We start from the raw sequence: 16,317 nt of genomic DNA on the forward strand, positions 1-16,317 counted from the left end.
ATCATTTGTGTGGGTAATAGAAGATGGTGAGGCAGTGAGCTATGGAGATATCTTGAGAATATTCAGAAAGAAATATGTGAGTATGGGTTCTATTTTTACAGGAATTTAAGAAATATAATTTATTTCTTATCCTATTCTTTGGATTTTATGCTGAGTGATGTGGGAAGCCATTAGAGAATTTAAGCACAGAAGCAGCATAATATGACTTGATCTTTAACACTTTGTTGTAATCAGTTATGCATGACAATAGAATGCATTTTGACACATTATACATAAGTGGAGTATAACTTCTCATTCTTCTGGTTGTAAAGTTACACAGGTCACATAATCATATATGCACATAGAGTAATAGTGTCTGATTCATTCTACTATCATTCTTACCCACGTACCCCTCCCATCCCTTCACTCCCCTCTGTCTAATTCAAAATATCTCTATTCTTCTCTAGCCACCCCTTATTGTGAATAAACATACACATATCAGAGAAAACATTCGGCCTTTGGTTCTTTGGGACTAGTTTATTTCACTTAGCATGAGAGTCTTCCGCTCCATCCATTTACCAGCAAAAGGCATAATTTCATACTTCTTTAAGACTGAGTAATAGCCCATTGTGTATATAAACCACAATTTCTTTTTCCATTCATCTGTTGAAGGGCACCAAGTTTGGTTCCATAGTTTAACTATTGTGAGTTAAGCTTTTCTAAACATTGATGTGGCTGCCATATGACCTGTTTTTACATGATGACTCTGGCTGCTGTTTTGAGATTTACAGGAAGGAGTGAGTGATAAGACCACAGTAATTCAGAACTAGGCTGATAGCTGGGACAGTGGTGAGAAGTAGTCAAATTCTGGATAGTGTTTTGAAATTAGAGCCTAAGATAAGTGTAAGAGAGGAGTTAAGGATGATTCTGACATTTTGTGTGTGTTTGCTAGTGGTAGGATAGAACTACAATTCACTGTGATGGGACTACCCTAGGAGGGGAAGTATGGAAAAGAAAATATTAATATGAACTAGCTATTCCATAAATACAAGGAGATGATGGTCATGCCATGGATAGACCTAGACTGCAAGAGAAGGTTCTGACCAGAGATAAAAACTTTGGAATTATTAACATGTAGATAGTATTTGAAGTCACGAGAATAGATGAAATTACCAAAATACATTGGCTGAATTCTGAGATGCTCCAATTAAGAGGCCATAGATACGTAAAGGGTTTATTTACTAAAGGAGATGCAAATGGAATAGTCAGTGAGTTAGGCGAAAAGTACAAAGGATAGTGTCCTGGAAAGTATTTCCAGGAAAAGGAAATGAGCAACTCTGAAAAATGCTGCCAACAGTTCCGATCACATGAAGACAATTACAGACACTGTCTGGGTAATTTATGATATAGGTGGGAAGCAGTTTAGGTGGAAAGGTGGGGAGAAACCCTGATTAGACTGAGAGAGAATGTGAGGAAAGAAACTTAAAATGATGATTATAAATGAATCTTTCAAGAGGCTTCCCCCAATCCCTGGCAAAATAGCGCAGAAATAGGAAAATAACCTACCAAGGGATTGGGATCAAAGCAGAGAGTTTTGAAGGTGAGAAAGTGACAGAATGCCTACATATGAAGGGAACGTTTAGTAGGAAGCCTTTAGAAGGGGACGATTATCTCCTCACAAACACAGGAAAAGGAGGCCCTCCGGCACACAATGGAGGGCAGCTGACAGTTCATCCAGGTGGGGAGGTGGGACTGGTCCTGAAAGTGGACAGATGGAGGGAGCCATTGCAATGCTTCCCTCTTTCTTTCTTTCTTTCTTTCTTTCTTTCTTTCTTTCTTTCTTTCTTTCTTTCTTTCTTTCTTTCTTTCTTTCTTTCTTTCTTTTCTTTCTTTCTTTCTTTCTTTCTTTCTTTTTTCCTTCCTTCCTTCCTTCCTTCTTTCCTTCCTTCCTTCCTTCCTTCCTTCCTTCCTTCCTTCCTTCCTTTCCTTCTTTTTTTTTTCCTATTTATCAGTGAAGCAGGTCATCAGTTGTAGATGAAAATAGGGAAAAATATGTTAGAGTTTTAAAGAAAGTGATGAAGGTACAAAATAGTTATTCAGAAAGCAATATGATGTAGGTTATGAAAGTACACAATGATTGCAAGGCAAAATAAAAGATACATTGGAGCTTCAAGATGTAAATTTAAAGTCAACATAGTTGAGGATTTTTCTTCACCCATATTTTCATGCAAAAATGGGCAGAGTCATCTAAAAGTTGGATATAATCAGAGTTATAGTTTGTTAAGAAATTAAAAAGAAGCAAGAGAATCAAAGTGACTTGAAGACACCTAATAGTAATTACCATGACCACGAAATTTAATGTAGTACAGAGGGAAATGGCAGGCGAGAGATAAGGAATGGTGAAATGCCTGGTAAATCATTTTATGGATTATAAATCCTGTCCAGGGAAGCACTGTTTGATCCAGGTTACTGGTGGAACTGGTTATGGAATTCTGGAACTGATATAATGGAGAGCTTGTAGTTGGTGTGACGAAGTCCAAGATAAGCTCGTTGGAATGAGTAGAAGCCAAGATCATTGGAGAAGAGAAAGTTAAAGAGGGGAAGGAAGGAAAAGAAAAGCAAAACAAAATAAAGCCAAGAAGACTGTGTACTGGAAGAATTCCCTTTGAGGTCATTGAAATCATGGAAAATCATGATAGGAGTAGTGTTTGGAGAGATTGCCTTTGAACCAAGATTTAAAATTGTTAGGAAGTGAGTTGGGTGTGGTAGACACATCTGTAATCGCAACAGCTCTGGAGGCTGACCCAGGAGGATCACAAGTTCAAGGTCAGCCTCAGCAATTTAGGGAGACCCTCAGCAACTTAGCAAGACTCTGTATCAAAATAAAAAATAAAAAGGACTGGGGGTATTAGTGATTCAGTGCCCCTAGGTTCAATCCCTGGTGCCATAAATAAATAAATAAATAAAAATAAAATTGTTAGGAAATGAGTGGAATTGATTTCTGGATTGTTAGGTGATTCCACCAAGGAGAGGGATAAGTGAGGGAGTCTTTTGACATGACATTCAAAAGTGTGGATTCTGAAGAAAAACTATGAGAAAATGAAAAGGAAGTAGCTAAGTAAAGAAAATTAGAAGTGCATCAGGTTTGGAGCAATATCTGGGAAAGATAAGGCAGCTCCCATTTGTTACAGCTTTAGAAGAGGCCATGTCTTCAGGGAAGGGCCAAGTTTAAGTAACAGCAAGAAAGTAAAGCAGAAAAATTCTGAGAAGCGACTGAAGGTAAGGGTAATTTTACTATGGTTAGTTATGATGGAGACAAGGGACAAAAACAGGACCAAAGGATTAGACAGGAGACCATGAGTGATCCAGTAGCCCCTACCTTACGGTGGCGTGACTGATGTGAGAGAAAGAATTATCATAATAAATTAAACCATGATGATGCAAAAGAGTTGAGCATCAGTGGGGAAAGAGACATGGGGCTTACTTCCAGGAGTTTCTAGCTTTCTGGAGCTGCTCTAGACCACCACCAAGGGACAGGAAGGGGCAGGTTTGAGCTAAGCTTGAAGCCTCCCTCTTGAGACATGCCAGAGGTGCTCACCAGAAAACTCAAGGCTGAAAACCACTGGAAAATACCGGCTGAGCACTAATATCAGATATTTTACTTTTATTTAATGTAAATTAATTACTTTATAATTTATAATGCATAAAGTTAAGCATTGTATAGAATGCATCTAATTAGGGGTTGAGTCTACAATGTGCCAGGGACTCTCTAAGGCACTTTACATCAAATCCTTACCCTATATTTTGACTTATCACTTTGTAAATGTGGATGTTGATGTTCAGAAAAGTTAGAATTCATCAATATTATACCGCTAGCAAGCAGTAGAGTCAACTTGGCATTAATTTATCAGACTTCAAAGACCATGATATTTCTTCAGAACTGTGATGATTATCTCTAAAATAAATATTAATAGACCTTTAAGCAAATTTTGCAACTCTATCGATCCATGGTTATTTGCATAATATTGATCCTGAGGGAACCCTTGCAGTGTTTTTCCTCTGATCACACTTACTTTATCACAGGTCACACAAGAAGAGCAGCCTAATTACTTAAAGAGGTAGAATGAGAGAAGTACGAGGCAAATGCTCTTTGACCTCTGAAAACATTCTGGAATTTCATCACTGACAACCTTAGGTCCTCAGTTTATTTGTACTGTTAATCAACATTCTGTACATGTATTTGTCCAAAACAAGTTGATATGCCTTGGATGGGTGTATGTTTGAGAAGACAAAGCATCCTGAGAGCACCCAAAATGCAGACTCAGTTGAATGAAAGTAATTCCATAAAAATAAAAATATTTTGGGTCTTTGCTATGATGGTTCTGAGAATCTGGCAGAGCATAAAAATTAACTAAAGTGCTTATTTTACAAAGCACTGTTCTTGTCTACCAAATCTGAATCTTGAATCTGGGGCTCGAGTTTATTTTGACAGACCCTCTAGGAGACCTGGACTGAGCAGAGGAGTATTTTGGAGTCTGTACCCCAATTTTCCTAGGTCCAAGTATCTACTTCTCAGTCCTTCACATTCCCAAATTCTTCTCCTCCACACTATTTGAATCTTTCTATGATTTATATACATATAAAACTAAAAAAGTGATCTATCGAATAACTAAAACAAAGAAATTAAGTACACATTAATGCAGCTATACCAACGATATTCCTGCCAGAATGAAAGTTAACTATGTTTCATGTATGAATCTATATATCTGTATAATGATCTATTTTTACAGACCACTCATACATATGTGAAAGAAGGGTCTGTACATGTTATTTGGAAATGAGTATATTTCCAAAACAGAGCCCTATGCCTGAGGCCTACTAGGGAATCAAAAATGTTTGAGCTATTGAATTAATTATATGAGCTTCATCTCTATTAAAAGAAAAAAAAGCTCTTCAATTTTAAAAACCAATTCTTTCCTTAGGCTTTCGGGTGAGGAATATTTCCTGCAAAATAGTATTGATTGTGTCACTTAGGAGAACCAGTTGATAATTAATGGGCACCTTACTATTCCATGAGAATAGTATTAGTGTCCTTTCACATCATGTTATAACCCTCTCCATGTGTAAGCATAGAGAGTATATTTTATTTTTTGAATGCTAGTTTGACCTGTAGACACATTTTTTATTTTTATTTTTAAATTTTGTTAAGTTGTTAATAGACACTTTATTTATTTATTTGTTTATTTATATGTGGAACTAAGGATGGAACCCAGTGCCTCACACATGCCAGGCAAGTATTCTACCACTAAGCCACAACCCCAGCCCCTGTAAACACATTTTAAACATTGCCTTGAATTATTTTATATGTGGAAAAAGTTTAAATACCTTAAATAATATGATGGATTTATTTCTAAAGAAAAAAGTCTTATGTAACCAAGTAAATTGAATAAACAATTATAAGTCATTCCCAGAGACAAAATCTTACAAAATAATAATAACAAAATGTATAAATTCTCAGATTTTATTACTATAACCTTTAAAATATAATCTGGGTGAACACCTAGAAAAAACTCTGTATTTTCTTCTATTTGCTTAGCACAACGACCTAACATGGTTAATCATCACTGAACTGATAAAAAAAAAAAAACCAACAAAGTATTTAAAGAGGGCCCTGAACATTAGATGAAGGATCACTTGTTGCATTTGCAGTAGGATTCTACATTCAGGTAGGAACATTTGATTTTTTTTGAATTTCAACATTTCTTCTATATAAGAAATTTCTACAAATTGCAAAAAAAAAAAAAAAAAAAGATTTAGTGGTCATGATACATACTATAAATTTTATGTTGTCTTTTATACCCTTATGTTCTAAACCCTCAAAACCAATTAACTCTCCTTTCTGGAGAGAAAAGTGCCTCAGGGTAAGGGAGTCTTAAATTGTAGAAAGTCACATAATTATAATTCTGAAATAAAATTTGAAGTTCTATTCCCATTACTTTCTAGACTAAGGGAACTTCAAGTCTGAAAAAATGGATTTCTGATTGCCTTCTTAAAATGTGCTATTAGACATTTATTTTCACCAATTGCATAGAGTTATTGGAGTAGACTCCCTGTTTCTTTGATTTTACCTTATCTTGTGACTGTCCTTAAAGACAGTTGTTGCTATTGTCAATGGAAGTTGGGATGGGCGGACCCCACGAAGGGTCTGAGAAGTTAGGAAGTGCTGTGTTTCCCTTTTCCTCCTTACTGCCACAGGCACACGCTTGCAACCAGGCACTTGGCCTGCACTACTTTGCTATGACCCCTGAGATAGTCAAAACTTGCCACAGATAAGTGGAAGTCATTCTGCCCTCCCTTCCCCACCTCAGTGGGGAAGAACTGGCTGTTGTCTTCAGAAAGAGCTGCCTTGCTATGTTCGATGCCTGTGGCCCTGTCTTAAAGAATATTATGTCCCAAATATTCATGGACTTAAATGTTAGTTAATTTCAACCCAGAAAAAAAAACATGCTCAGAAAAAATGTTAATTACCTCTAAATCAGGCTTACCAATATAAAGTGTGGAATTTAGTTAAGTCTGTGAAGTTCCATGTTACAATTTCACCTTTGGGAGAAATGAGGAGCAAAGTTCCTCCCTAACAAACTTTTTGCTGTTTCATCCCAAGATCTAAGAGAGAGGAGTGTGCTAGTTGCTGTCTGGAAAAGAAGGGGAAATACAGAGAAAAATAATGTCTAAGAGAGATATATTCTCCCTTGAAGCAACAGTGTGGGAGATTCCTTCAAGTGGGCGTAACTGGGACAATATGGAAGAGAGCCAATCTGGGGCAGAATTACAACTAAGCAGTTAGGAAGGACATTCCAGTTTGGGAAGAAACATGCGGGAGGGCTGAGAGCTTTCTTCTGGGGACACTGGTTTCACATGTCATGGTGCTTATGGGTGCACTGGGAAATGAGACCAAAACAAGGGCTGGGTTTAGGTTGCGGAGACCTCCAATAGGAAGTGCAATCTGTACTTTGTATGGTATGAGGCCTCCCTGAAAGAATCTGAGGGTAGACCTGGTATGCATAGGATGAACTGCAGGCCAGGAGACTGGACAAGCAGAAGTTAATCGAAACTTAAGCAAGGGTAGGGGTGGGGGACAATAGCCTTCAAGCCTTTAGGAATAACTCCTTAATAAAAAGAAAAAGTCTCAAGGTAAAGGAGTAGCATTCACCTTTAATTCAGAAAGATTTTCAAATGTAGGATGAAGTGATAAAAACTGCTTTGCTAATATTTACATTCTGGGCACAGAAATAGAGATATTCATGGGAAAAAAAAATGGCATAAAATTTATCAAAGGGCTGCCTGTGACCTTGAGACCACCAATCTATTGATTTTAGTGCTCAAACCACTCTACCCAGAAACTGAACATACCAAGGTACAGCAACATGGAACACATGTGAAAAGTATCATAAGTGGAGTTCACTTAGAAATGCATAGGTATGGGTTTCTGTTGTAATGCATATGTTTATATTATACTCACATATACATAACTTATAATATCTTGGATATTTTTTATTTACTTATCTATTTCTCATTCAATATGTATTATATATGTGTTTTATATAGTTTTGATAATCAATAAATCCTTGTTGACTTAATGAGTAGTATCTACAGTTGATCTTCATTAATCATAAATTCTGAATTAGCAAATTTCTGTATTCACTACTATTTATTTGGAACCCCAACATTAATTCTGCTGGGCTTTCACGGTCATTAACATGCATGCAGAGTGCTGAAAAGTTTGAGTTCCTGTTTTACCTTTTGCTTCAGTGCACATAGTGTAAACAAATGTCCTTTTCATAGTGTATTTATTGAAACTTTTTTTTTTTTTTTTGCAATTTGGCGCTTTATGTTGCTCACTTTACTGTTTAAAATGTGCCAAAGTGCTACCCAGTGTTCTTATGTGCAAGAGTGTCTGACAGAAAAAACACGTGTGTTATAACCTTCCCTCAGCTTAAATATTACTAGTGGTTACCAACTCAGTGCTAATGAAGCAAGAGTATATATTAAACAAAATGACTTTAAAGGGAAATAAACACAAAAGAAGGCTAATGTATTGATCAGTTGATGAAAACGTGTTCAGAGGTGTACAGAAATCTAACCCTGTATTTCCTCTAGAAATAATTTTTTAGCATTTGCCAATTCCATGTTCTCAGTAACTTTATAGAACATAACTATCACCAATAGTGAGAATCACCTGTAACTATAACATTTATTAAACATAGTGTAATTAGTATGTTATTAAAATCATTTAATATTTGTACTTCTATGTGTCTGCATATATAGATATTTCAGATACATAAATGTCTATGAATAAGAATACATCTTGTAAACCTTAGTGAAAAACACATTATTCTACATAAAAGAGCAAATCAAAGGCAGAATTCGATTCATTTTTCTATTCTTTAAAGTAGGGGACTTAATAACTTTCAAAATTATAAGTTCTCTTAGACTTTGACCCCCAGATTCCACTTACAGGGATTTAATTCTACAGATATGATCATATATAAGTAAAATGGAATGATACATTAAGATAATTTTCTAATGTGAAATAATTAGATATAAATTGCTTGTTAACATGAAACTAGTTAAGTGTATTATGCATAATGCAACACTGTAACCATAAGAAAAATGAGTCCCTTTTTTAATACAAAGCATATACTGCAGAGTAAAAAGGTAGACATTGTTGACAATATGCTATGCATTTCAAGTTTCTCCATAAGGGGCAAGGGTGAGAAGAAGAATCTTTGTATTTTTAATATTTTACATTTTCAACTGCATGCATATATTTTCCTTGAAAAATAAAAGAACAAATTAAAGTAAGATGATGAGAGTGGTACACTAAATATGGTCATTGTCTCTGATAGGTACCTGGAGTACACTTTTGTGCTTTTAAACAAGTTCAAACTCTACCTGCTTTCTGAGCCTGGTTCCAGAGTTACCTCCTCTATGAAACCATGTTAGACCATTCTAGTTACAATTCAATAACATAATTCTTTTCATTTTCAATACCTATAATTTGCAAGGCACTATTTGTCACTATGTAAAACTATAAATATGAATTAAATATATTTGCTTTCATAAGTTTTATAATCTATGTTGAAAACATTAAAATCTTAATTTGTATAATTTAAAAAGTTTTGGGGACTAGGAATATAGCTCAGTGGTAGAGTGCCTGATGACATTCCCAGTACTCCCCCAAAATGAGTAGCTTTTGTTTATATAATTGATTCTATACTATCCAATTTACTTTTTTTCAAATTTCTGTCATTTTTTTTCTGTTTATTTTTTCAAATATCTCAATAACTTAAGCACAATCTTCTCAAGGCTAAAACATTGTACTTTTTTCTTTCCTGTGTTTGTATCTACCATATTCCTAGCTAAGTGGTTGGATGTAATAGGCTCAGAATAAATATCACTGATTGATTGGTTGATGCTGATCTTATAGCTTTTCTTACTTCTAAATTGTATATTGTTTGGATGAAATAAATTAATTTTTTTCTCCCTGGTTAGGTGATCATTTTAAACCAAGCATCAACGACAACTGAAAACATTCACATAATATCTGTGGTATAATCATGGACCAAAATCAGCATTTGAATAAAACAACAGAGGCACAATCTTCAGAGAAAAGAAAAACAAGACGCTGCGATGGATTCAAGGTGGAATGAATGTCATGTTTCCAAACTAAAATAAGTGGGGAATTTTTATTTATAGAAAAGATAACCAGTTGTTAAAAAAACACTATATTTCATATTAGCGTTTCAATTGAAGCATACATCAAAATATTAGCAAAATGATACATATCTCAATTTAATTGTTCTTAAATCTGGTTAAAGTCTTTCTTTGGTGATATTTTGATTTTTAAGTATTAATTATTATTGAAAAATTAGAAATACTGATGACCAAGAGAGACTTATAAATGTAATTAAAATAAAAGATGTTATATAGTGTTTAACATTCATTATATTCCTAGAGATAATCTATAAACCTAGAAGATTAATTTCTTGTGAATCATTTTGCCATCTTGGTGTATTTAAATGTTTCTTTCTTAGAGAACAACATTTGTTATTCTGATAACTTTAAGTAGTATAGTCTGATGGAGAAGAAATCTATAATAATCAAAAACCTGACCCAGAGACCTAGTTGATGACTTAGGAAAACCAGTTGATTTTTCCATTTGCAAGTTAGCAAGTATAATGATAATTCCACTTTTTGCTTTTGTCACAAAACTCTGGGCATTATATAATATTGACATTTTCATAAATAGGAGAAAGTCCTCCTTGAGCACAGTGCAACATGAGGAAACCAAACTCAGCAAAGTTCAGAAATTTGCCTGAAGTTGCCTACCTTGTAAACTGAAAACCCTTTAAACCAGGACCAAGCCTTTAAACCTCATAAAGGAAATCTTGCAGAAGTCAGGAAATCAGTCACAGCCATTTTTCAACATTAAATTTCGTTTTTCTTAGTTGAAGTTGTAATCTTATCCAGCTGAATGAAGACCACAGAGATCATATTCAATTGCAGTAATGTTATATAAAGTCCTTTTAACTTTGTCCAGAGAACATGAAATCTGTTTGTTTTCAGACATATCTGCTAAAGTCTGTTCTGATGAAATGTTTGAATAAAGTTTAAGCAGAATGATAGTCATGAGGAAAAGGTTAATGCAGTTTCTTGGGGTAATATACTATGTTACAATGATTTCACTTGTATATGCCTAGCAAAGTGACAGCAAATTGATTGCAATATGATTTTCGGAGTGATCTCTTACATCATATTCAGAGAAGAGGCTGGGAGTTGGCCGTTAGCAGTGTGTGTCAAAGTACATTACCTGCAGTCCAATAAAGAAGAGAAGACACAAAATAATAGTAGCTGACATTTACTGAACACTTAAAATCTGCCAGACGCTGATCTAGTATTTTATTTCTGTTAATGGATTTATTCCTTATCACAATTCTATCAATCAGATTTTATCGTCTCCGTTTTACTTATTAAAAAAACAAAACTTATGTATACACAGGACAAATAACTTTCCCTAGCTTCAAAGTTGGTAGGTGGTGGAGCAAGGTCTGATCTGGGACAGTTGGATTCCAGACTCCATGCTCTCAGCTCCATTCTATACTGCTAAAGTAACTGTGGATTTTCATATTAATACCCTCAAGTATTATGCCAACCTAGGATTCACAAATGGATTATTTAATGATTTCCTTATTCTACCCCTCTAAAATTTCACCATCAGATCAAATTATTATTCAGTATCTAGCAAACATGGGATTTCTATATTTGCTTGCGTGTATGCACACACACAAATACACGTTATTGATTTTCACATAGACTTAGCAGGTGTAAATGTATAAAAGGATGAATGGATAATGAACGCATTTAAGTAACAACAATATACTTCTATCTTCTGTGACCCTTTTTCTTCCATTTTTGTATTGGACCAATGAGGTGATAGAGAATGTGCCAGTATATACTTCACCTTTACACTTGCCATTTCTACTCAATATGTTTGTGCCTCTAACGAAAATTCTTTTAACAGCACGAAAGCAATGAATTATCACCCCAAAACATAAATAATACAGCAAAGGTAAACTTTTTCCCTTTGTGCCTGATTCCTTCCAGAATAAACAACCCTGAAGGTAACTACCAACTGTATATCCCTGTTTTCCACCTAACTCACTTTTTCCAGTTGAACTCTGTAATTTCCATCAAGTTTCACTCTTGGTGTTGTGCCTTCTGTGAGTTGAGACAGCTGAATAGTGACATGTATTCGTCATTATAGTACTATACAAAGTAGTTTCATTGCCTTAAAAATACTCTGTTCTCTGCTTAGTCAGCCACTTACCCAATCCTTGGCAACCACTAATCCTTTAACAGTCTCCATAGTTTTGCCTTTTATAGAAAGGCGTATAATTGAAATCAGCCTTATTGGACTGGCCTTTTTCACTTAGTGACATGCTCTTACGTTTCCTTCATGTTTTGTCATGATTTGATAGCTCGCTTTTTTTAACAGTCCATACCATTCCATCACTTGGGTATTCTACCATTTATTTAAATGTGCACCTACTGAAGGACAGTCTGGTTATTTTTGCATTTTGGCAATTGTGAATAAAACTGCTACAAACATCCATATGCAGGTTTTTGTGTGAAAATAAGTTTCCACTTCTTTTGTGTAAAAAACCAAGGAGTGTGATTGCTGCATTATATGGTAAGAATATGTATAGTTTTATAAGAAACCAACAAGCCCTCTTCCAAAGTGTCTGTACCATTCATCCCCACCAGCGAGGGATAAGAACTCCTGTGTTTCACATCCTCACTAACATTTTGTCTTTTCAGTGTTCTACATTTTGACTAATTTAATAGTTTTAAGTGCTATCTTATTGTCATTTTAATTTGTATTCTCTAGTGATATTACAAGGGGAGCACTTGGTTTGTTTGTTTACATAATTTCCTAAGGTTTTCTTGTTTTTGATTTATATTTTTATTGACCTGTGGTCAGAAAAAATACTCAATATTATTTTAATTTTTAAAAAAAAATTGTTGAGACTTATTCTATGGCCTATATGTGATCTGTACAACAGAGTGTTTCATGTGCTGTGTATTCTGAAGCTGTTGGATGGAATTTTCTGCAAATGTGTGTTAGGTCCATTTGGTCTGTGGGGAAATATTTTTATTAGTGTGTATTAATTGTGCAGAATTGTGGATTTTGTTATGTCCTGTTTGTCTATGCATACAACATATCTATTTGTCATCTACATATCTTCTTTGGAGAAGTATCTGTTAAGTTCTTGGGTCCAAACTCAAATAATCTGTTTTCTTATTTGAGTTTCAAGAGTTCTATGTATATTTTGAAAGAAGTTCTTTATCAGATATGTTTTTTACAAATATTTTTGGGGTTTTATCTAATGCTTCTACATCCATTGATTTGATCATATTTTTTTTTCTTTTTTAACCTATTGTTGGGATGGATAACAGTCTTGCATACCTGGGATAAATTTGATTTGTTCATGATGTTTAATTTTTTTTTTTAACATATTACTGGATTCAATTTATTTGAATTTGTTAAGTATTTTGGCATCTATTTTCATAAACAATATTGGTCTTTCTTTTTGTGCAACATCTTTTACTGTTTTAGTGTGGGGACAATGCTGGCTTCATAGAATGACATAGGAAGCATTCCCATTGTTTCTATCTTCTAGAACTGTATAGTTTCTTCCTTAAATATTTGGACGTTGTCAGTAGTGAAAACATCCACACCCAGTTGTTTCTCTTTTGAAATTTTATTAATTATTGATTCAATTTCTAAAATACATATAGGCCTATACAGATTATCTATTTCTTCTTATGTGAATTTGGGTAGACTGTGTCTTATAAGAAATTGGTCAATTTTATCTATGCTATTAAAATTGCAGACATATTGTTATTCTTTGTATTCCTTTATTATCATTTAATGTCCTTTGGGTCTGTAATCATGTCTTTTCCTTCATTTCTGATACTAGTAAATCATCTTTTTTATTCCGAGTCAACCTGGGTAGAATTTCTAAAGAATAGGCTTTTTGATTTTGTTGATGTACTATTTTTAATTTCATTGATTCCTCTTTTAGTTTTTTATTATTTTCATCTGTTTATTTTGGACTTAGCTTATTCTTTGTTTCCAAGTTTCCTAAGGTAGAATCTTAAATATTGACTTCAGATTTTCTTCTTTTTAAATATGTGCATCCAATGTTATAAATTCTAAGTATTCTTTTCACTATATCCCATACATTTTGATAAGTTGTTTTATTTAGTTCAAAATACTTTGAATTTTCTCTTCAAAATTCTTCTCTGATGTATATGTTATTTAGAAATGTGCTGTTTAATCCTCACATAATTTAAAATTTTCCAGTTATCTTCATGTTATTGATTTCTTATTTAATTCATTGTGGTCTAAGAGTTGACACTTGATAACTTCTATTTTTTAAAATTTGTTAAGATATGTTTTGGGACTCAGAATGTGGTCTACATCGATGAATGTTCCATGTGAGCTGAAGAAGAATGTCTATGCTGTTGTTGATGGTGAAGTGTTCTATAGACATTGATTCTATCCAGTTAGTTAAACTATGTTCAAATCAACTATGTCCTTTTAGTTTCTGCCTGATGAATCTACTTCTGATAAAGGAATTTTAAAGTCTTCCACTATGATAGTGGATTCATTCATTTCTCCTTATAGTGCTATCATTTTTCTTCATGTAGTTCGAGTTCTCTGTTAGACATAAATACATTAAGGATTATCAAATATGCTTTTGCAAGTATATTATGTAACACACTTTTTAAAAATTTTCCTTACTTTAAGCTCTTCTCTGTGTGAAATTAATTTAGTTGGTCTTGCTTTCTTTTAATTAATGCTAGCATACAATTTTTCCATTTACTTTTGTTTCGTATGTATTTTTAAACTTAAAGAGGGTCTCTTGAAAAGAGCACATAGTCTTATTTTTTGATCTACTATGACAAACTCAGCCTTTTAATTCAAACTTACAGATTGTGAAATTAAAGTGATTACTGATATAGTTAGATTAATACTACCATATTTACTACTGTTTTTGATTTGTTGCCCATGTTCTTTATTCCTGGTTGTGTCTTCCTTTACTTTTTTGCCTTTAACAGTTCTTATTGAGCATTTTACATATTTTGATTGTCTCTCCTTTCTTAGCATATTCATTACATTTCTTCTTTACTTTTATGGTGGTTGCCATAGTACTTGCAATATACAATTAAAACTAACTTTAATTCAAGTCCACTGTCAACACCATATTACTTCATAGATCATATGGGTACCTTATAATAACAAAACATTCCTAATTCCCTCCCTGTTCCTTTTATCATTGTTGTCATTTATTTCACATATTTGTACACATAAAAAGCATATGCATAAGATACATTCATTGTTTTCTCTGGATGCTAATTCACAATGGGGGAGGCTAAGGAAACATACTTTAGATTAGGTAGAGGGAATCAAGGGAGGGGAGGGGATTTGGGGATAGGAAGGACAGTAGAATGAATTAGACATTATTACCCTATGTACATATGTAACATTATGACTGGTGAGATTCTACATCATGTATAACCGGAAGAAAGAGAAATTTACTCCATTGTATATGATGTATCAAAGTGCATTCATTCTATTGTCAAGTATAACTAATTAAAACAAAATAAAACGAAAAGACATTCATAAGGATACATAGGCAAATACTTTACTGCTATTACTATTGTGACCAATTAAGAAAATTGTTTTTATTTTATCTTCACTCATTCCTTATTCAGTGTTTCTCCTTGCTTTGTGTAGATCTGTGTTTCTGATCTGTATTTGTTTTCCTCTCTCTAAAAAACTGCTTTCAACATATTTCAAGGCAGATCTACTTGCAACAGATTCCCTCCATTTTTGTTTAAGAAAGTCTATTTGTTCTTCACTTAAGATAGATTATTTCACAGAGAACAGAATTCTAGGTTGGTAGGCTTATTTGTGTGTGTGTGTATGTGTGTGTGTGTATGTGTGTGTATACGTGCGCTTTACATAATTCATTTTACTCTCCTCGTTTGCTCAGTTTCTGAGAGGAAGTCATATATAATCCTTATCTATACTTTGTTTTCCCTTTTGGCTTCTGTCAGTAATTTTTTCTTTAACTTTGATTTTTTTTGTAATTGAAAATGATATGCATAAGTGTAGTTTTAATCTTATTATTTATTTATTTATTTTTTGCCTTTATCCTGCTTGGTATTCTTTGAGATTCCAGAACCTATGATTTGTTGCTTCACATTAATTTGGGGAAATTCTCAGTCATTATTGTTTCAAATATTTCTTCTGTTCTTTCCTCCCTCTCATCTGTATCTAGAGTCCCCATTGCATGTATGTTATACTTTTGTGGTGGTCCCAAGGTCCTTGAATTGTCTATTCTGATTTTTCAAGCTTTGTTCTTTTTACTTTTTAGTTTTACAGGATTTTTGTTCATGTATCTGGAAACTCAAATTCTTTAATTATTCATGTCCAGTTTACTAAGAAGTCCCTCAAAGGCAAGGCATTCTCATTTCTGTTAAGTTTTTGATGTTTAGAATGCTTTAGAATGTATTTTTAGTTCTTTCTTAGAATTCTAATCTCTCTGCTTACATCGATCATCTATTCTTACATGTTCTCTACTGTACCATTAGAACCCTTAGCGTATTAATCACATTTGTTTTAAGTGCCCTCTGATAATTCTAATATCCCTGCCATATCAGAATCTGGTCCTAATTCTTTCTTTTCAAATTGTGTTTTACCTTTTA

At 33.8% G+C, this 16,317-nt stretch overlaps 1 protein-coding gene across 1 annotated transcript in view; it reads left to right on the plus strand.

Moving 5' to 3' along the window:
- The first annotated feature begins 5,575 nt into the window (after positions 1-5,575).
- Positions 5,576-16,317, plus strand: part of LOC124983261 (solute carrier organic anion transporter family member 1B3-like) — an 80,543-nt gene continuing 69,801 nt past the window's right edge. Inside the window, exons 1-2 of the mRNA XM_047550403.1 lie at positions 5,576-5,705; positions 9,532-9,680. Coding sequence (XP_047406359.1) covers positions 9,597-9,680 — 84 coding nt within the window. The 5' untranslated portion in view covers positions 5,576-5,705; positions 9,532-9,596. The remainder of the gene's footprint in view (positions 5,706-9,531; positions 9,681-16,317) is intronic.

Source organism: Sciurus carolinensis, chromosome 4, assembly GCF_902686445.1.
Source record: "Sciurus carolinensis chromosome 4, mSciCar1.2, whole genome shotgun sequence".
Classification (NCBI taxonomy): domain Eukaryota; kingdom Metazoa; phylum Chordata; class Mammalia; order Rodentia; family Sciuridae; genus Sciurus; species Sciurus carolinensis.